At 44.5% G+C, this 22987-nt stretch overlaps 1 protein-coding gene across 6 annotated transcripts in view; it reads right to left on the reverse strand.

Moving 5' to 3' along the window:
* KIAA0930 (KIAA0930 ortholog) overlaps positions 1-22987 on the reverse strand; it is a 97478-nt gene that overhangs the window by 13206 nt on the left and 61285 nt on the right. For 2 of the 6 annotated variants that reach the window (XM_074901765.1, XM_074901764.1), the window contains exons 5-10: positions 21901-22002; positions 21330-21470; positions 19238-19432; positions 16903-17065; positions 13557-13712; positions 5497-8743 (exon numbers count right to left, since the gene is read on the reverse strand). In XM_074901765.1, the coding sequence (XP_074757866.1) occupies positions 8559-8743; positions 13557-13712; positions 16903-17065; positions 19238-19432; positions 21330-21470; positions 21901-22002 (942 nt within the window). In that variant the 3' untranslated portion in view covers positions 5497-8558. The other 4 variants (XM_074901768.1, XM_074901767.1, XM_074901766.1 and 1 more) reach the window with 4 other exon arrangements.

Genomic DNA, 22987 nt, shown 5'->3' on the forward strand with positions numbered 1-22987 from the left:
AACTGCCGCCTTCTTGCCAGGGCAGTGAGCTGACACCTTGACTGCAGAGAAAAGCTACGAGAGTTGACTGTAGAGATCGACCTCTCACACGTTCCACGCCAACACTAAAAGATTAAAGAGCAAAAGTAACCTGTGTAGAACTTAGGCTGGATCTAAACTAAAAGTCCTATCCTAAAGCTGGGCCACAAAGTGATTCTTCGCTTCATTGGTTTGTGATCGTTTGGCCAAATAGGAAAAAATAAAAATTAACAATAAGATCAGACAAACTTATCCGGGCAAGTGTAGATCACCCTCCCCATGCTGTTAAGCCCCGCCTTAACTGGGTGTAATTCTGGAGCCATTCACCTCACGCCCCAAAGCGGAGCTACTCCCTGCGTGAGGATACGGCTGTTGGGTCGCAAAGACTTAACCTAGAGATGCCCCCTCATCACCCCGACAGCTACAGTGATCGGGGAGAACCAAGAGCCTAGCGATGCAGTCGCTATCAGTAGTGCCATGTTTCTACCCAAATTGCCTGGTGCTTGTTTTTTTTTTTCTCCAACAACCTGCAAAACCCCACAAAACAACTCCATGCACTTGGGCTGTCAGCGTTAGTTCACATTTTGAACATTTCTTCCTTCTTAAAAAGACAGCCAGCACTGCTTACTTTTGGCAGCTCTAAAGAAAAAAGCAATGTACCAGCAGTTCAGAAGAGCAGAAACAAGCTGCTCATTCATTTCAGGCTGGGGCAGTCTGGGACCTCCAGTGCTCAACGCTTTGCCAATCAGCAAAGGTTTTACCACTCGCACGACGAGGAGCAAAAGTAACAGTGCGGAAGACAGCGCGACCTGAACACCCCGACTAGGAAAATGCAAGCTCCAAGCAGAGTCCGCGTTAATCAAAACCAGCCTCTGCCCTTATCCAGGAGGAACCCCCCCCCTCAGAGCAGCCTCGTTACAGCAACCCAGTGGTACCGAGGTCAGAACTGATTCACCTGAAACACACACCAAGTATAAGCTAAAGGCCACGTTGTTGGCTAGAAAAATACGTAAGGTGACAAACTTTAATCATGCTCCAAACGATGCGTCGACAGACGGGTTACCTGGTTTAATCAAGCTCCTGCTAAAGACCAAGGAGAAAGCCAGAGGCAGAGCAACAGCCAGCTGAGTAACTTTGGAGTAATGTGCCTTAGCTACGCATAACATTTGAAGCCGTGAAGGACTTCGGGCTCCAAGTGCGGTAAACAGCTTGCTTTGGTAAAACACTTGCTTCACAGAAAGGTCACAAGGCAACACGACTACAGCTTAATTTTAGCAACGAACTTCTTTGGATATTCAGTAGGTGACGGCTGGATGACAAACCCCTGAGCTCCCTCGCAAGTTCCAGTACGTGTCCGTGAGCTCCCCCGGCTGGCAGAGCAGCAGGAGACACAGGAGGGGCAGCACGAAAGGCCCCAGAGGCTGCACAAGGTGAATAAAGAGGTGGCAGAAGAATTCACATGGTTTGAAGTCGTCAGCCAGACTGCTGTTAGGGACTGATCATTTTTTTAAGGCATCGTGCTCGTTTGGAAATTCCGATTTGCATCTGAGCATCCTGAATAAATATTAAATATTCATAATCATCAGTTTAGTGGTTATTGCTATTAGGAACATCATAACCTTTACTGAGAGGGAGCACAGAAATGGATCATCTCTGCAGAGGCTTCAAAGACACGAAGAGAGTTGCCTGCTCAGGCAGCACCACTGAGTAAAAAAAAAAAGTCTCTGACTTTGGTTTACCACCTTACATCACAGATGACGTAACGGAGTACAAATTTTTTTGTCTAAATACTCGTCAGTGGTAGTTTTGGAGCCCTACCTCAACCGGTGGGCACTTGGGGCATTCTTACCTGCAAATGGTCATTCTGCTGGCTGCAGCTCCAGGGAAAACTTGCAGATGGTTTCTCCATTGCAAAAAGCAGATTCCTAAACACTGAAGAGAAAATGGTAGATCATACACCAAATGTAATTACTTTGGTGGTTTATTAAATAAGTGTTTCCTTACCTTTACAATGAAGTTTTGGAGCACAGATCTGCTGGGGAACTGGGGGGGTTCAGTCTGGAGAAGAGGAGGCTGAGGGGAGACCTCCTGGCCCTCTGCAACTCCCTGCCAGGAGGGGGCAGAGAGGGGGGATGAGTCTCTGGAGCCAAGGCCCCAGCGCCAGGCCCCGAGGGAATGGCCTCAAGCTGCCCAGGGCAGGGTCAGGCTGGCTCTGAGGAAGGATTTCTGTGCAGAAGGGGCTGTTGGGCGTTGGAATGGGCTGCCCAGGGCAGGGGGGAGTCCCCGGGATCCCTGGAGGGGTTGAAGAGTCGGGCTGAGCCAGCGCTGAGGGATCTGGGGCAGTTGGGAACGCTCAGGGGGAGGTCATGGTGGGGCTGGAGGAGCTGCAAGGGCTTTTCCAACCCGAAGGATTCTGGGATTCTGTGAAGTCTGAATTGACTAATGTGAAAGAATCACCTCTCCTGATCTACTCCTTACATGCTGGGCTAGCTAACCATGGGGGTACTTGCCAGGACACGCCTTGTTCAGAAATCTTGCTTGTGTAATAACCCTCCTTGTTCCTTGATGCTACATCTACCACTCTCATTTGGAAAGAAAAACACTTGCAGTGATGAGGGGGAGGGAGCAGTGGGCACTGCCAACCCTCTTGTCCTTCAGCTGCAAAGAAACGCCTCTAGATTTAGGGCAGGCTTAAGGCATTCTCCTAAGTGACACGGGGTTTTGATGACCACAGCGGTTGCATCTGAATTAAAGGCTGAATCTGAGACTTTGAAGAGTCTGTAGACTAGGAAACAGCTTTTGCTGGATTTCCTCACAGTATTGCTGCAGCAGGAAAAGCAGAACCATAAACAAAGCCACCCTTTCTGTGGGGGGAAGTGGGAGGCAGAAGAGCATGGGTTAGTATTTCACAACATGTGATTGCTCAAGTTATGAATCACCAGAATCCACTGAAGGTGGCATAAACAGATAACAGGGAAACCATCCACGCAGCTGGAACTGGCACTTGGAGACAAAGGTTTTTTTAAATGTAGGTGGTCTCCACCGGGCTGTGCAGGGGTGACTTGGTCTCTTGGAAAATGATCAGCCAGCTCCATTCATTTCAATAAGGTTTTAAAACTGTTTATTCCCATCTTCTTTTAACTAATTTCTTCGGAGTGAATTCAGGACCATGCGAGTTAACTACATGCATAGTTACTATTCACAGATTTAGGTTATTAGCTAAATTTCACCTGTGTAAGAGCAGCAGCCACCCTAGTCTGCTTTGCTTAATGGGCTCCTTGCCCTCTCCCACCCCTCATGTTCTTTCCCTGCTCCTACAGGGATGTTTTGCTGAAAAAAAAAAAAAAAAAAAAAATCACGCTTTTTGGGTAGGTTCCACAGGGTATACGTTGCGTGCAGGTACAATGACAACTACGTGGCTGGGCAATTCTATCTTCTGCAGTAGAAGGGCAGTGGAGGGAAGAAATCCACGCTCCTCACAGAGAAATAAATCCCATTTGTGCACACAAAATCTTCCGTCTTGTCTGAACAAGAAAATGGATCATCTACCTCAGTTTTCACACCACCACGTCAATCAGTATTAACTCTACTAGGAAAAGCCAACTTAGCTTGGCTTGGGGAAGAGTTTTCTGCCTTAACCAATCATAAATGACTTATCTCCCACGATGAGATCCTCACCGCTGTGAGGAACCAAGCTGGGGACAGAACTTGAATGAACTCTTATTTTCCTTGAAGTATTTTCATTCATTTTCTTTACCGAGTAGCATCTGCTACTCCCAGATTCTCACCTACACCGTTAATGGAAAAATCAGACCCACACTCTTCCTACATTTTAGTGCTTTGCTTTCTGCAAATTTTTAATTACAAAAATCAGGAGTGCACAAATAGCTATTTGCTAGCAAAGACACGTGGTTTTTCTTCAATCTCCAAAGTGTGATTTTACTTTGTAAAATCAGAGCTTTGATGATAAACTTGTGTGCCAAGCAGTATTATGGTATTTCTTGGGAGCACCCCTCCAGATGAGGACAGACAGACAACACTCCAGGACAAAAGGACACGAGTTAACTTGGTTCCCCAAAGCAGGGACTCTACTGAACAAGATACGCTGCCACACTCTTAAAAGAATATTTTTCTTATAGCGTGTTCAAGAAATTAATTCATTAGTTGTGAAAGCTTTTCAAAGATGTACGTGGCAGTCTTCTGTCCCCCAGACATTTGGATTAAAAAAGCCAAAGCGGAACCAGCACACCTTTTCCTGTCACAAACTCCTGCAAGACCGAGCGGTGAGGTTTGTCACCATGATTTCTAAGCTTATGCTGCTCTTTGCTTTTTGTACTGTTTTAAATAATGTTTTCTCCACTCTGGCTGCTTTCAGCAGCTTTCCATTTAAAGCATTCAAGGAAAAATCACACTGTTTGTTCCTAAGCAAGCCATATTTTACTATTTCCCAGCCAGTTAAGATTCCTGCCCAGTTGCATGCGCACGCACAGAACACCCCTGCCAACAATCTGCTCAAATCTGCATATAAAGAACTAAAACACCCTGTTCTCCTTCCTAAACTGTTTTTTAATTTTGTTGAACATACCACACGTCTCCAAGCGATTGTGCGTGGCTTAGCACAGATGTTGTTACACCACACACGGGTTTGTAAGACAGTTCTGGTCCGGGATGCTTTGAAACGGCATCATCAGCACGTCAACTTCTGCCTATAGTGGTTAAAATAAAACCCTCACCAAACCAATGTTAACTGATTTAGATAGAAAAATCCCCTGAAGGAGCCTACTGTGGAACGTAAGTCACAAAAATCAGGTGGAGAGGGAGGATGCAGTGCCTTGCAGGGCTTCAAACCAAACCAGACTCAATGTCAGGATGCCCAGTTTAAGGCAGAGGAAGCAGGTAAGGGCTAAAGGGCAATCTCAGTTTTACACATTGCACAAACCCGTATTGAAGTTCTTCCTGAATTTATCAGGAAAAAATTATTACAGCCCTCAGTCTGTCAGTATGATACACTGCACAAACCTAAATGTTAATGACTACCTAATGAAGTTTAAAACACAGAGCAGTTTAGAAGGGCTTTTTCGGGGTTTGTTGGTTGGTTTGTTTGTTTTGGGGCTTTTTGTTGTTTTTGTTGTTTTTTTTGTTTTTTTTTTAAATGCTAGCATCTAAAGGAAGAAACAAAAATCCTTTTAAAACACATTCAGGAGTACATTGACTTTTCCCTCCTTCCTCCTCGTACGATGGCCAAGCTGGGAGAGGCTGATCGCTGAAAGGTTCAGCGAGCAGTCAGAAGTTGGGTTTTGCTCAGAGTGGAACAAGAACGACGAGTTAAGAGGCTCCTTGGCCTCACAAGCGTCTCCCTGGCAATGCTCACCAGGAGTGGCACAGAGCGTTACCCTGCCACTGATGCTTGCCACCAGGAAGGAATACCTTCAAACTCAAACACCACTGGAGTAGAGAGAAAACACTACTGACAGAATCCACGGTCGTTTAGAGGTCTGTTTATTGGCTGCAGAGTCCAACACTTTCTTTGCTGCTGCCATATGCAAAGTCAACTTAATTTTTGGTGCACAAAGGTTCTTCTTGCTCTTTGTTCCAAGGGCTCAGTACAGTGCCAGCATGATTTTCAACCCATCACCTTTTAAATCAACACTGATGATCAATGAGGCAAAAAAACCCCAAACCATGCAACATGTGTTAGTCTGACAAAATTAGGCTGAGAATATTTATATATTTACAGAGAGAACGTTCAACATTATAACCTGCTTGCACACTTGTTATGATCTTGACCAAACATCCAAACAGCTACATTCTGATGTAAAATACTCTTTTGTTTAAGGTTTGGTGTAAAAGCTACTTATTTCACAATGCCTTTAACTGGATTCTACCGCACCTATTTTTGACACAGAATTTCTACACACCAGCACCACACACTTCCAGTCATACCTCACAAACCAAGATAAGGCATTCACAGATACCCGACTGCTGTGATCACAACAAATCCATTTTCCAGAGCTTTCAGCCACAACCTTTGGAGAGTCTTTCAAATGCAAAGGGCGAGTCCGTAGGAGACGGCCAGTTCTTCCAGGAACTGTAAACTTGTCATTTCTTGACGCTGCTACACACAACACAGATAGAATTTAAGACTACTTTATTCATTTCCTAGATAAAAATTTGTTCTTAAACCCCACTGGATAACAACAGGGCTTAGGCACTTCTGAAGATTTTTATCTTACATCTATCCTTAATAAGGGGAAGCTTCAAACTACAAAATACAGGACAAGCAATCATCTGAAAGGGGAACAACTAATGACTGGCAAGAAGCAGGTGACTAGTCTGAAAGTGTAGACTGTTTATGTGGACTCCACATCCACATGGAACTTCAGTGACCAGATGGGATTCTGTACATCAGGGTCTGCCGGAAGAAATCTGTTTGCAGAGCCAAGGACTTCACTATCTGAATTAAAACTTGATGTGAGAACATACTTTGGGAAAACTGTTTTACTCCAAAAAGTCACCTGTGCAAACAACTCTCCTTTCTGGAAAACACACCCTGCCCAGAAATGCAAAACTGAGTAATGGTGATCCAGAGCCCACCACGCTCAAGCCTTGTAAACAGTGAAGACCAGGAGAATAAAAAGAGAAGGAACGTGAACCCACACAAACTGCACTGGCCAAGACAGATGAGAGATTTGTGGCGTTTCTAAAAATGGCTGCTTCTTTTAAAAGGAGACTTGAAACCCACCCTGTGCTGGCTGACAAGAGAACGCAGTTTCACATACGTGGTGGTCTCTAAGGCAGAGCCATCACCTGCTAATACAAAATAATTAAGAGCTTGCTTTAAAAAACAGAGGTTTTTTACTTGTTAAATTGATAGCAGTGAAAAACCTGTTAAAGGTGAAAAGATTTACATCCTTGCATTTGACATCTAGCAATATACACCATCTGTGGAGAGGTCAGGCAGAGAGCCTCCATCTCCAGAGGGAGCCAACGGGCAGAGGGGTGGAAGAAGGGAGCCGAGGAACGATGTACGGTGGGATTCTGGAAATAAAGCTGTTCTGCAAAGCTTCCTGAATTTGTTAACCATGCTACATTCTCAAGCATCAACATAGCTAATGAAAACCACTGTGCTCCAACAGTTAAGACACGGACAGCCACGCAGCCTTCGGTCGTTCCTCAGCAGTTATTTAAATGGCCCAGCAGAGACTCAACGTGGTTTCCTGCTTCGGAGCTACAGAATTAAAAACTCCTCCAAATCAAAATGGTGAGAGGTTCCCATTAACGTTCCCTTTTCTTTTGTGATCTAGCGCAAGAGCGTGCTCAGGGCCCAGCTGTGCCACCCGGACTCAAGCAAAACCTCGATCATCTTCCCTGTCAATGTGCTGATACGAGGACAGTGATTTTCCAGGTTTAAAAGCAGAACAAAATGTGGAATATTTTTTCCCCCACCTGATGACAGAAAGTGAGAACCAGGGGCTATACATAAGAAGTCTAAGCCAGTTGTTTAGAGGAGGAACAACTGAGAATCTGGCACATCTACCTGTTTTTGAAAAGCATTATTGACACTCAGTAGACTTTTTGACCTCTGTTTTCTATGGATGTCCATCTGGGCATGCCTGTAGCCCTTTTCTACTAAAAAAAAGGTGAGATTTAGCATATCTGTAAGCATATCTACTAGCAAGACACAAGAAAAAAACCGGACTTTTTTTAGGACATTTACATCGCAACCCTTCAAAAGCTAGACATCAAAAATCCACCCACGTACGTGTAACAAAGCAGACAGTATCTCCTGCATAATAGATGTGGGATCTGAACTGCACTTTCTGTAACATTTCAGAATTGTTTTTCACTTGCTCTGAAATCTGACGCAGCAAGATTTGCTCAGTCTTTCAGATCACGTGACATTAAGCTACCTAAAGGTAACACACGATACCAAGAAAGTGTTACAAATGACCACGGACTGAGTATTTGGGTACCTACCACTCGGGTTCCAATCTGGACACGTTTCCTTTTCACGTGTGTTACTCCTCTGGCTGTTTGATGAAAGGGATCAGTTGTCACTAGTAGTACAAATATTAATCCTCTCTCCCTTCCCTTCCTAGCGAATATTTAAAGGAAAACCAAGCACTGATTTGCCCAGCCCAGCAGTAAAAATGCAGAATTAGGTGCATCTTGAGAGGGTTCAGAATAGGACTGGTCTCCTGGCTGCAGAGTGGTTCAGCTCTCAGCATGGGCGTAGGGAGAATATTTGTACTGACTGACACCAGGGACACTGCCTGGGGATCTTGGGTAAGCACCCAGGCTGCCTGGCAAGTTCTCTGAGAGGGCACTTCAGCTGCTGGTTTAGGACTCCAGCTCTCCCCCGGCTCAGGGAGGAAGCCTAGGTACCCAACTCATACACAGGTCAGACTGTGTAAACACCCTCACGTCCACAACCAGACTCCTGTGGAGCAAAGTTCAAAGGCTGCAACGTGGAAAAGCTGCTGTGCTGGTAATGACAAGGGAATGTTTTCCTAAAGCTGCTGTGACACATCTGAAGCAAACTAAAAACTGGTCAGCCATTCCTGTGCGAGAAATGCCATCGCTCTCCGTGCTAAGGTGACTACTGCCAGGCCTAGCCTCAAAAAAAAAAAAAAAAATGACCTCCTTACCATGCTGGATTCATCATGTTGGCTCAATGATAAAGTTAGTCTACCTTTATGCTGAGGTGAAGCTATTCCCATGGAACCTGGCCTGAGGAAAAAAAAAAAAAAAAAAAAGCAGAAAGTCCTATTTGAGAGGTTAAGTCATCAGATGCTGTTGAGAGAATAACAACAAAGCACTTTGGGAAAAGCTGGGTCTAAGGGAGACAAAGGTCCAGGCTCAGAGCACGTGCCGTTTGGTAACGGTGGCAATGGCGCTGAGGTGCTCAGAGTCTGAAAAGTGACAAAAATGGCATCTTTGCTCTCCCGTTGTGCATGTAACGGAGTCTCACATGCTCTAAGCGACACGCTTCCCTGCCCATTGCTGTGCTACTTATGCTGTCATGAACAAACTGAAGTACTGACGGGCTCCCACATCAAAAAAGTAAACCAGACTGCAGTAGTGTCAGTATTCAACCCTTTAGCTTTCAAGGGCAAGGGCAGCAGAGTTTTGCTATTTAGAGAAAGCTGCGTTTTGGCTGTAAACATAAAGCTTTTTTCCTGAGAGCTCCTGACACACCATTTTCAGACACACCCCTACCCCCATGCAATTTTTAGTCACTTTTCAGAGCAGAATTATATTTCAATCTTTCGTCTTTCAAGAAAACTGTGCTTCGGCATGTAAGAGTACAGCGAAACACCACCAGGAGATGAAGAATCCGGGCAAGCTGCCCCACCATGGATCAGCTCTCATGGCCTCCTTGGCTACAAACGCTACCACAAGGACAACCCTACGTCCTCTGAATTCCAGTGCATGCAGGAGGATGTTGGGTATTGGTAAGGTTTTTAGGGTTTGGAGACTGATTACAGCCCCCTGTTTTTCCACTTTAGACTCAAACTTGTATCGACTCGGCGAACAGAGAGATAAGCAGCATTAGTTCTGGATATGAACCTTGGCTTTACTATAGCAGCACATTTTAGCCTTCTTTTCACTGGCTCATTTTCTCAGCCAGTTCTTGAGGATGAAAATGTTGCTGTTCTTTGGTAGATACGGAAATCTGTCAGCAGAGTTCACCTGTCCTAACACTGACAAACGAACAAATGGGAACATTTTCAGCCTCTTTTAAGCTCTGACCTGACCCGCTGCATGTACCAAAATGGCGACGTATCTTTGTAGCATCTTGTCCCTTCTCCTCCCTCACTAGGAAATTCTTCTCTCGTCCCCTCAACCCCCACATGCACGCACACACGCTCACACACACACGTTAAGCCAAACTGACACGGAGAGTGTACGGGTGAGAGTCTGTGGAACGACGTTCGTTAGTACATCATTACGAAATTCTCTGGTGGTTTCTCTCAAAGAATATAAAGTTTAAACACATTCTGTACATATTGTTGGTTTCTTAGTTATAAAGTAAACACAGTAACAAACTGTCCATGAAGCGTTGACTCGTTTTAAACACAGCCCCTTCTCGTTTTATCTTGCTGAAAGTCCTCTTCCAGTCAGAAACACTCAAGTGATGTACTGCAAGTGGGCATACGGTGTATGACAGCAGAGGAAGGAAGAAAGAGGCACTTTTGATCGGCTGGTATTCTTGGACTTCCCTTTTTCCTGCGGAGGTTTATGTTCCTGACACTAGATGGTAGTGTTAGCACAGAAAACCGCTGTGGTTAGGCACTTGGCAACAAGGCTCCAAGGCAGTGCCCGCTCTCTGCTATGTCATCAGAATTGGTTTCTGCCGCACTTCCAGGATATCTGGGCAAGGGAGAGAAACAAAGAGATACAGGAAACTTAGGAGGCTCCTGAAAGTAGCCACTGTACCAGAAAGGACGAAGAACCAGAGATGCAACTGTGGACTGCAGCACCGTCCCCCTGTTTCGCTGCTAAAGGAATTTAAAACACGACGAGTATGTGACTTTGCCTGTTAAAGCCCAATTTAATTCCTCCCCGGCTGTGTCCTAGGTGAGAGATGGTAAGCCACAAATACATCGCATCCCACAGAGGGGATGGCTGATCTACGAAGTATCATTTACCGGGGGATGAAGCAACATGTGTCAGACAGGGAGCGGCATCGTCTTCCAGAGAATCCAGTGGAAGTGCCCTTACGGGGGATGCCAAGAGTTTTCCCCTTCTCGAAGGGAGAAACATCCCCCACGCACACACCCCAGGACCCTCAAAGAGACTTTTGGCTTGAAGATGCAGGCGTAAGCAATTCAATTGTTTCATCCATTCCACAGCCTGAAGCCTACGCTTCTGCACCCGAAAGGCTGCCACAAAAAAAAAAAAAGCTCTTTTTGTTGGCCCCTCAGTTCCATATTGTCCACATGTGACAGAATATGAACCTGTAAAATATCTGTCCTAATCACGGACATCTTTCCAAATGTAAACAGCCAACCCAGCACGCTGTCATGGCCACACATAGAAATATCTGGAATCTGGGCTGCTATGTCCTTTTCAAGGCTATGCAGAGAATAAAAAACATGGCAAAAAAGGAGCACACATTTAATTAAGAGGCTGATCACATACAGCTGCACAAAGAGGGTGACATTTGTAAAAACTGATCCACAGCTCCAGAAGGCTCTAGCCACACTTGGAAAGAATGCAACACAGCAGAGCGAGTCCAGGGCTGCAAAGATGATGAAGGGATTGGAGCCTCTGACACAGGAGGAAAGGCTGAGAGAACTGTGATTATCTAGCGTGGAGAAAAGGCTCAGAGCAAAGGAAGTCTTCTCAGTATGTGTAACTCCAGGCATTTTAAAATGTACTTTGATTACTACCACTGGGTGATTTCTTACTACGGGCTTCCTGAACTACCCAAGGGAGATGAGTATCCTTCCCACTTCACCCTGCCCCACGTGCAATGCTCCTGCTTGCTGGAAAGCTGCTTCTGGTGCCAATGCATTAATTACAAAAAGACACTGGAAACGGGCTCCACCCCACGCGCCAACCTAACGCAAACACAGGTAGTGAAAAACTGCAGATTAAAATTCTGCCTTACAGCCCAGACGTTTCCTGTCCTATTTCTGTGCATCTCAATATATAAATACACCGATTCCTGCAACCTTAATGTTAAACAAATTAAGTCTCGGAAAGGATGTTCAAGGCTCAAAGCAAATATTTGAGCATGGAGGCATTTACGCCACCCACTTGAGCAAGTATTAAATGCCAGCAGGAACAATACGTCTACTGTGAACTCCAAAATGCCTGTGGTGAGAGCGTGAGTGAGCTTGGTAACTCCAGCTAACTAGCTGTAAGGTTATCAACATAATTATCACAAGGAATAATTATGTAGTGTGCTGAAAGACTGTTTAAAATCCACCCTTAATTACAGAGGATCCATTTTTACTAGAATCTGTAATTCTAAATTGAAAGAAGTCTCTACATACAGCGAAGAGGCAAATGCAGAAACACCTCTTGGCTAAGAATAATTTCCACTTCTGCCTTACAGGCTATGGTTTCCTTCTCTGCAGAGTAAGAGCCAACCTACTTTTGCAACAGGCTCTGAGATCCCAGCCTGCAAATGAGGACAAGACTGCAGCTATTACTAGTACACCAGCATAATACAACCCGTGACACTAAGACCTATACTATCTTATCTTCTTTCAGCAGCAGATTAACCTGTTTAACAACAGATTTCCCAACTCTTTTCCTTTCCTTTCAGCTTTCCTTTCAGGAACGGTCTGGGAATAACTACTGTGTAACAGACTGGGTTTGTTTTCAAGTGTGTTCCCTCTTCAGAAAAAGCAGGCACTGACCAAAAGCCCACAGCAGACAAACCTATTCAGGAGCCATCCCGTCTGCTGGATGGGAGGAGAAGGAAGACGATCAAGTTCTTTGAGGAAGTTAACAGTTCTAAGGATCTTCCAAGGTTAGAGGCAGGACTTTACATTGCGGTGGGATCGCCACTTTATTCCAGTCTAGATTTTGGATTTTCAGCAATAGTTTTTCCTGAGATACTGCTCTGCAGCTGGATCAGACTTTCTTTCTGCCTGAGGAGGGTCAATGTGTGTTTTCAGGAGCGGCCACTGCCAACGCCTGTACGACAGAAGTCACCACTACAGACAGAGGAGAGAGCCCTTAACCACCGCTGCACTCTCAGTTTTCAGAAGTATCTCCAGAGTCCCTCACCCTGCAGGCTGTGTCCCTGACAAGCCAGCAGCCCGGCTGATGGATAGGAGTTCAAACAGACCGGTTGTTTCCTCTAACCCACCTGTATTTGTAGGCAGACAAGAGCTATCTGGATGAAAATCAAGACTTCATTACTGCCTGCAGATTGTAAAACTCAACTTATTGTGCTATCCAAGCCCAGGTAGAGTTGGCCATTGTCAATGTAGGGATTGGCATAGCTAGACCAACAGTGTGGGGGGCTCCGATTATTCATGGAATGACCCGCAAACATCCGTATGTCTAGTTAAAGACACTGGGCTCCCGACAGACTTCGGGGCATTAGTATGGGCACTCGGATCAGTCCAAGGAACTTTCATGGAAATGAAATCTAAGAGTCAAAACTGGCAAATGAGGTCACTCCAAATTTCTGAGCTGCCTTTCTGTAACCCTCCCAGTTATAGATCTCTGCTCCAATTACTGCTGTCAGCGGATGGGCTTACAATGAGTTGTCTTGCACTCATGAGATGGACAAGCTTTATATTCCAGTACTCAGGCAACTAGTATTCCTCTGGATGTTTGTCAGTACAAACTATCGACTTGTTTGAATCCTCACCAAGCAAAACTGGCCCAGAGCCAGAGAACAGGCTGACACCATTCCATTTATTCACACTGATTTGCTGCTACAGTCAGCAAACGAGATCTGTGAAGTGATGATCCTTTACACAGAAATACTTGTTCCTCTCTTAACAGCAAAATCCCCCAACACAGAAGGCTGTCTGGGAACGTCATGCATAATACATGTTAAAATTCACCTGTTAAAATTCGATGCAATGGCAAAGTGATGTAAGTTAAGTGTGCATAGAGTAGAAAGTTTTCATCTGTTCTGTTCAGCTTCAGCCACGAGCCCACCAGAGAGCGTCCTGTTCCAGATAAGGACCGTGACCTCAGATTTGTCGTGTTGTGCAGATCTGTAAAGGTAGGAGACAGCAAGCTTAAAGGGACTGTACTTTCTGTGTTTTACTGGAAGACCCAAATAAAGCTTCTGAAAGCAAAAAAAAAGAAAAGCCTATTACTCATTGTCTAGAGACACATCACATGCAGGTCGCTATTGTTACTTTTTAAAATTTCTTTTAAATTACTCAGATCTTGCCCAGCACAGGATTCATCATTTACATTGAAGCCAGTGAATTATATATCAGCAGCTAGCAGCAGCAGTAAACCATTATCCACTGACAGACCAGCCAGGAGAGGGAATGAAGCCTTTGCTACCACACTGCACAAGCAGAATCCTAACCCAGCCTTCCCTCACATACAAATAATAGAATATCCCTACAATTAAGTAGTTACTCATGCAGAAATCCACAAGCGTTAACAGAAGGAAAATTGTATCTCGTGAAGAAAATCGACGTCTACAAGACGGGGGGAGAGTCAGTGTTAATAAGCCAATTTACTGCAGACTTCCATGCATCCCCCAAGCCAAACCCAGGGCCCTTCAGCAGTGCCATTCTTCCCATAATTAGTTTGTGGAGGTCCACAAATAACTTTTAAAACAAAAAGATGCCGGATCCACTGTAGGTTAGAGAAGGTTTTTATAGCTCCAGGTCTCTCCCACAGCCAGGAATGCCCATGCCATGTATTTTGTGTGTTTCTAAACTTTCCCTCCACTCCCCTGTAAAACTCAGCCCTGTCCCACAGTGCTAAAAGCAGATGTTTAAGTGAATGCAACAATTCTTATCCAGAGTGATCCAAGTTCTTGGGACTCATTTGTTTAAAAGTTGGTTCTGATACGGGCAAAGAGGCCCTAGAAAAGGAAAATACATAGTGACAGCTACTCTAGCAATATGCGTAACAATTTGGGAAAAAAAAAAAAAAAAAAAATCTGTATCTGGTTTCCCCTCCTTCCCTGAAAAACGTGTATAGCCAAGCAGTCCATTCCCTCGCCCTATGCATTACCAAGAGCACTGTGGTGATCAGGTCAGAGGGACCTGACTCCAGTATCTGGAATAAGTACAATTTTTCTGCTGTGTCATGCCCACACACAGTAAAAGCAAGTAAAGCGTGCCCTTGGGGGCCCCAACAGACCTGTCTGCACTGGGGGTAGGGCTGTGGCCAGGCCAAGGCCACTGCTGCTCTTTAGATGATGGAGCTATCCCCCACCCATGAAGCCAAGATGCCCCAGAACATCCCTGCTTCTACAAAACCCCATCACTGGGTGAAGAGAAGCCAGCTTTCCCACTCCGAAACAAGAATGTCAACATCCCAGCAGCTCCTGAGCAAGTAGGACACTCAGGTTTCTGAAATTTGTAAAGAATTCTCATTTTAGTTACTTCTCCTTGTAGAAATCTCATCTTTGAATACATTAAACTCCCTAGCATAAGCTGTTAAAATATTCCTCTATTTTTAGGACCAGGAACAATGAGGTCAAAACATTTAGAAGTGAAACCACACTTCTTGGTATTTTATATGCATGCTATGAGACGTCTGGAAAACCTGTGATTTGTTTGCTTCTATAAATATATTAGAAGGAAAAGAAAATGTAATAATAAGAATGTTCGACATTATGATTAAGTAAGTTTAAGTAAGACCCTGCAAAACAATACTGAGCAGAGGCTACCAGCACCCATGAGGGCTGCCAGATGAATGCCTTGAACTCGACTCTACCCTGGGCAATCTCCAGGGGGAAGGTACCAAAAGCAGGATTCCATCTGGGAAAACTGCCCTCCTCCCCCTCCCCACACCACGGAGGAACTGACCCAGGCCCTACCCTTTGCCTAGGAAAACATGCTACAACTCTTCTCATTTGAAATAACCGGCGTTCTGGCGAGGCAAATTAAGGAAAAAGAGATGAGGAAAGGTTTCTGTTGACGGAACACTGAATTAGCTACAACCAGTTTAAGTTGCACAGAATTTGAATGAAATGTTATCACTTAAGCTTGGTTTTTAATGTGCAAATCCTCATTAGCTAAGCCGATCCAGTACCAGTAATATTCTCACCACTACAAACAGAACTTGTGACGTGGAAGTTACCTTGGTGTTTATCTATTAGCATGCCAAAAGATAGTTAGATTTTTGGGGTTTTCTACCAAATTGTTTTTAAACACATGAAAAGCAGTTTGGACTTTGATATTTGTGAGTTTCCCACCTAACAAAACTGTGATATGGCTGGATTTATACACTGTCTTCTGAATCAGACTCAATTTTTCATATTGTTGGTTGTTCCATACCGAGTAACTAGAATTCAAAGGGAGAGTTCCACAAGGCGTTAAACCATTACAGAAACAAATTGATTAGATTTTCTTTTTAGAGAGTTCAGAACTGATCCAAAGCCAGTTGGAAGTAGATGACTTTTCACCAACTTTAACCAACTCTGAATCAAATCAGGGAGTTCAGAGAACTTGTCCATGAGAGTTTGACCCCAGAATCATCCAGGTTGGAAAAGCCCTTGCAGCTTCTCCAGCCCCACCATGACCCTCCCCCTGACCGTTCCCAACTCCCCCAGATCCCTCAGCGCTGGCTCAGCCCGACTCTTCAACCCCTCCAGGGATCCCGGGGACTCCCCCCTGCCCTGGGCAGCCCATTCCAACGCCCAACAGCCCCTTCTGCACAGAAATCCTTCCTCAGAGCCAGCCTGACCCTGCCCTGGGCAGCTTGAGGCCATTCCCTCGGGGCCTGGCGCTGGGGCCTTGGCTCCAGAGACTCATCCCCCCTCTCTGCCCCCTCCTGGCAGGGAGTTGCAGAGGGCCAGGAGGTCTCCCCTCAGCCTCCTCTTCTCCAGACTGAACCCCCCCAGTTCCCCCAGCCGCTCCCCAGCAGACCTGTGCTCCAGGACACTGTGACATTGTGGTATCTGGGAAAGTGCCAACTGAGAATGTGGCATCTGCAAAAGGAGGAGGATCTTTCCCGATCAAGCTTTTCTCAAATGGGTGTATATAAAAGGGGGAGGTAAGTTGTAAACACACGTAGGAATTGCTGGTCTCCAGCCTTCAAAAAGTGCTAAGCCTGTGATTAGCCACATTTTCAGAGGGGCACTAGTGTTGGACTTTGTGGAGCTAGGTTTTTCACGCTGCAAACCTTTTGGAAAATGCAGTATTGGGATCCCTCTTCGTAGCTCTGTGCCCTCCCCAGACCAGTCTGTTTAGGTGATATTACTTCTCTCACCTCCACCATCATCATCTCTGAAGAACTCCTCACTGTCATTTGCCGAGTGGGATTTTTTCATCTCAGCGATTCGATTTCGGGGCACTTTTCTCTTGAGGGATGGGGAGAAAAAGGATGGGCGATTGTTGCGTTCTGGGGTTGGTGGTGTACTGAAAGAAGTGACCTGAAAGGGAAACAGAAGAAATGCTAGAGAAAAGTTCTGTGCTTCTAGTAAGAAATAATCAGCCTCAAAATATGTGTCACTTGGCAGCCACGTGTGTAAAAATCAGAATCGTGACTGGTGCTTAGCTCTAAGTTATATCAGAGTGGACAGAGAATGTCAACTGAACAGACATCTCAGCTTCAAGATGTTCACCAAGCTGAAAATATTTTGATACATCATCACCCTCAACTGTTAAGTGAATAATAAAAAACCCTCTCTCCTCAGCTGATCCCTTTTCACAAGGATTTCTAGTCATACGGGAACAAAAGTTATCATTTAGGTAGCAGGAATGTGAATCTTATTTTCGCATGTGGAAATTCAGAAGACTTAATAGGCTAAGAAAGTATGGTATTGGACACGCTAAAATTGTGCATTTTAATTTCTTTGGCAAAAAGGAGGTGGTGGTTTCCCTGCTTAGAAGGATGCACGTGGGATGACTGTGAAAGGTCACAGTGTCTCTGTGAACCAGGGTCACAAGGCAACTACTTCACCCAAGATGCTGATGCAGAAGTGAAGTCAACATGTAATTGTATGTATATCATATTTCAATATTGGGTGAGAAAAAAACAATAGGAGAAGCTGATTTGATTAGTTTAAGTGATGACAAATACAAGGATATAACTGTCTATGGTAAAACACAGGTTCGGGACAAAGCCATAGAGACATCTTCTCTTCAGAGCAGTAGGTGCTCTTGAGTAAACCACAATTATGGTCAACTGTAGCTATTTCAGAAAGAATTGAAATCCAGTGTTTATCTGCTGGTTTTGCCAGGAATATTTTAATAGTTTCATTTCAAACGGGAAAAAAATAGGGATAACTGCTTTGCTAATGAAGATGAGCAATTTCTCTCTCATCCTTCCTTCTTCACACAATTAATTCAGCAATCCCGTAACTCTCCCTGAGATGACACCTGATATTGCTCGTATCTGTCCATACAAATAGGGAGGGAGGTGACATGGGAGTGAGGATGGTGTTGCACTGCAGAACACTCTGTGTTGTCCCTCTACTGTTAATGTTAAAAGCCAAACCAGGAGAAGCATTCTACCACTCAGCTGATCCTTACTTAGTGCCCTTGAGCTCTGATTTGTGCTTGTCTCTATTTTTAATGCTGCAGCCATTACATACCACACCTGGAGGGAAAACCAGAAACAGACAAATCGCCATTAAAACCATTAGCAAAAAGCAGTGATAATACGTTATCTGTTTTGACAGTTTCCAGTTGACACTGGAAGTCCTGGAGCCAAAATCTCAGCAAGTCCCTCTAGGCCTGATTTCTCCGGGCTGTATGGTAGAGAGCAAGCCCGAGCAGCTAACGAGCTCTCTGCTGGCAGCTCATTCTGCCTTTTAGGAAGCCAGAAACAAAAGTCACACAGCTTGCATGGAGACCTTTCAAAGCAGTCGTGCAGACCTTTGAACTACACAGATTAGCTACGTTACACAGGAAACCAGACTGGAATCCCTCAGGAACTTCCCAGCCCAGGTCAGGACACGTCTGTGCGGGTATTGTGAAAATGTGTTGCCTAATCCCCATTAACTAGGTAAAATGCCTTAATGGAAAACAAGGCTCAGGACTGAGTAAGGGACAAATCAGTCTACGGACTGATTCTACTGGTATTTTACTGCATTTGCATTAAAATTAAGCACATGCATAAATATGGTACTGCATCTAGAGCCGTAATCTTTGCTTTAATATTATACAGGCTTCCCGTTGGCACTATTCCTCAGTGGCAAAATCTCCCAGCAGCATCATTTCCTGTGAGGTTTAGCAAGCATCCTACATAAGATACAAATTCCACGTTTCTAGGTAAATCCCATCCTGTACAGAAATGGAATCTATTAATTTTCATAGAAAACAGGCAGAATCATCATTTTCCCTGGCATCAACACTGCTGTCGTTTCAACAAAACACACCTCCACAAGCGTGAATCATCCAGTCATCTCTGTATTCAGTATTTGCTCAAGGGAAACTGCTGAAAATCCATCTGCATATACTGAGTATAATCAAAATATCCACGATCAAACCTAAACTCAGAACCTTGATGTGGGATAATCCCAGCTTCAGTCCGTCCACTGGCTTTGGAACAAAATGTGTCCATGCTTAACTGTAGGTCAGTATTTCTGTCTGCTACTTACTCTCTCATGCACTGGGGAGTCTGGATTTGAATCTTCTTCTGTCCCATATGGCGAAGTGTCACCAGTAGAAACTCTACTCACTGCCATCTCCGCGTGTCCTTTCCCTTGTGGCCCTTTCATTCGGACAAACTCCATGTTGTTATATTTATAAAAGCCAAAAGACATTCTTTGAGCCATCTTAGCTGCAACACTCACCTACAAGACAGGAGAGAAAAAAAATCACGTAATATCATCGCCGTGTTTCAAAAAACCTGATGTTCTCTGGAAGCTGTTATCTCTGAATAAGTCCAAACCATAGTGGACAATGATCATTATCTTCTTAAGAAGCATTTAAAGCCACAATGTGAGGTGATGAGAAGCAATTTTACAGATACAAAACCAGAGGCTTAGAGAAAAATCAACCCCTTCAGCTATCCAAAAGACAGAGTTACCCCAATGGCACGCTGAGATAAAACAAAAGGTTTTTATCCAGACCCACACAACGTGGCACAGCAGAGCACGAGCAGGCACGTGCACAACTCAACAGAACCTGTACAGGGACACCTGTTGAGTCCAAAAAGCAGGAAACACACACACACACGAGATGCTTCAAACTGACAAAGCACACTGCACAATTCTGGCACTACTTTGTGGCAAGTCAGCCTGGACATTTGTGCGTCCACTCTGCCAAGGCCAAAGCAAAAAGCAACACCCCCCATGCACAACTAACCTGGGTTGCATTGCTCACCGCAAAACCCTGACAGCTTTTGAACCCTCTCAACAGACAGAAGGGCTCAATTTCCAGTTAACACAACTGAACTGAAAACTGAACTGAGAACTGAAAAAAGGAACAGACCAACATGAAAACAGTCAAGGTTTTGCCAAGCCAAGTAAGGAGGACTTAGCCTTAAATTTAAGTGGTTTATCACAACTTCCAGCAGTTTTATCACCTGAAAGGGCCAAGATGCTCATCCTGTAACACAACTCGTATTGTACTAAGAATTAATAGACACAACTGAAATCACATTAACCTTCAAAAGCATAGAGAGATTGCTTCTGTCCTGTTAAAAGAATAGTCCAATTTCAAGTTTTGCCATCAGCCATAATTATTTGAAGCGCTAACAATTTTATTTCATCTACCAAAACAATGTGAAATAGCTGTGTGGTCAAACAAGACATTCCTAGGATATGAGGTGACTTTACTACAGCAAATCTTGTTTTTCCACTGCAGGGCTTTTTTCTTATTCTGTCTTCAGTGATTCTGCATTCCCATGTATTTTAATAACCCACCTGCTGATTGTGAGAGACACGCAATAACGGTGGGAGAGAGGAACAATTTCGGTTTTACGGTCTCTCAGAAAACTGCTAGAAGAGTATAACCACTCACATTTAAAACAAGGAGAAGGGATATTGTCCAGGGCCTCTCCTGACAAGGGTAGGAACAAAGGGAATGGAAGTTTACAGTCACAGTAAATATTGTGGGGATTTTTTTGTTTGTTTTTAAAACATCTCAGGACTCTCTTCATAACAAACTGTTTTGAGAAGTTTATTGGCTCTTGCACACTCTTGACTTCAGCACTAAGTACTGAATTTGAAGCTGAAAGCACTGGCATTTTGTGTTTCTGTAGGAAAGCAAAGAAAGCTGCTTTCTGGGGCAGTGAAACTACAGTGATCTTTTGAAAATGGCCGTGAGTACAACACACACTGAAGAAAAACGTGGTTTACACAAAGCAAAGTAGTTACTGGAGTTTAAGGTCTCCCTGCAAAACATGCCTTCTCTGAAGTAACCAGAAATATCTATGACCTTTCAAGAAAATGAAGGGGCTCCCAAAACTCTGTTATTGAGACCCATTCCTGTGTCATGCTCTTGAGTACTTATACACATCACTCCTTTTGGCAAACACCAGAGTAACGTATCCTGATCTGAATCCTCTCAGCTGTCTGAGCCACAAGCATTAGCTTTCAGGTAACTTTCAAAGCCAAAAAAAAAAAAAAAGACAGACTATGATGCAGATGATCTAACCAGACAAAAAGCTCACAGCCTCAGCAGCAAAGAAAAATTGTGTCTGAGCATTGTGGTTGCAAAGGATGCTGTTTTTCAGAAGCACCTTACCCTGTTGTCATAGACCTTCTTGAGCGCTTCATAGCGGATGGACCCCTGAAAAATCACCCCTTGGAAGGTGTTGCTTTTGTCACTGGCCACCAGCTCCACACAGACCATTTCTCCTTCTCCCACAGTCATGTCACTGAAAACCTGCCAAAGGTGCAAGATGAAACACTTCAAGGCAAACTGCAGCTGTTGAAGTTTAAATATATTTGGATTCCCACGACTCTCCTCAGGCCCGAGGCAGTTTCAATGTAAATGGCAGAAAGCAAGGGAGCTGTAGGCTCCACCTCAGCCTTTCAAAAAACCAGACTTCAGGCACTGCACACTGCAAATCGCGTGCTGGGATAAGCAGCTCTCACATCAGCCTGTCTTGTTTTAGCCCATCATAAAGACAGATGCCAAAATCCAGCTTTAAGCTCAGATTTCAGACATTAAAGAAAGAGGAAGGTCAAATAAAAATCTACTAGAAGATAACCCTCGATTAGCCAAGAACATTTCTTCAAAAGGTACAAGGCAACAGCTAATCAGGACATAAGACTAGAATAGGACAAAACTGCTGCTGCAACAAGGAACTCACCTCTTCAAAACTGTCGATCATGAAGAATATGTTGGGGTAGCTGATCTTTGACTCCTCTCCTTTGCTGTCCATGGGGTGTTTGCTAGGAGATGCAAACACTTGCTGAGAAATACATGGGGGAGAAAAAAAAATAGAATACATCTTCTCAGTTAAATGTGCTCAGGAACGGAGGCACTGAATACAAGGCAAGCAAGACCAAAACACCACAGTCCAACACTGCTCAGCCAGCCAACATTTTCACTTAGGCTCGAGATACCCTGCAGGGAAAGCTGAGCTGGTTTCTGACTACAGCCCGTTCCGCAATGATGACACCACTTGTGAAATCCTTGAGTTCTCACATGCAAGTTATCAAATACTAGTTGCTCCACAGTAAATGTCCCTGTGTGCACCTGCCCTCTCACCACCCTGTGCTGCAGCTAAGGTATCCTCCTTTTCATTGACAGAGAAAACCACCCTGAGCTGCCTTTAAGTCACTGCAATATGCTGCAAAGTAAAAAGCACACGCAGCAAGAAAGTTACCCCGGAATAGCTGACCTATTTGCTTGTACAGTTAATTTTGTTGTTATTGTTTGCTTAGTACCAGGGTAAGATCAGCATCCCTCAGTAAGGGGAAGCACGGCCCTCAGGAGGACAAGCACTTGATTTCTCATCCTCATCTTCTGCTTGTGTTTCTGTCTCTACCCACCGTGCTTCCTCTTGCACTGCTCCTCCATCTGAAGCAGTTCCTGAACTCCTTTGGTCACTTCACTCCTCAAAACAACCTCTGTTTAAATAGCTAAAGGCTTTAGATTTTATTATTCCAACAAGATTAGCAAGCAGGTAAGGAGGGAGAAGAATTCATACCAAGCAGCCTTCTTTGCTTCCACCTCTGTTCACAAACAAAGCTTTGAATTAAAGAACCCTGTCAAATCTTAGCCCTCTGTGACTGTGCTGAAAGCTCTGACTCTGCCCAGATTGTCAGGCTGGTGATACTCCTGCTACAAACCATCCAACGTGAAACATGACTAAGGGTAGGGTATTAGATATTCACGAGAGGGTTGCTTTTCCTTATTTGTACTTATGAAGTTTACATGCACATTTAAATACA

Source organism: Athene noctua, chromosome 3 (assembly GCF_965140245.1).
Source record: "Athene noctua chromosome 3, bAthNoc1.hap1.1, whole genome shotgun sequence".
NCBI classification, from domain to species: domain Eukaryota; kingdom Metazoa; phylum Chordata; class Aves; order Strigiformes; family Strigidae; genus Athene; species Athene noctua.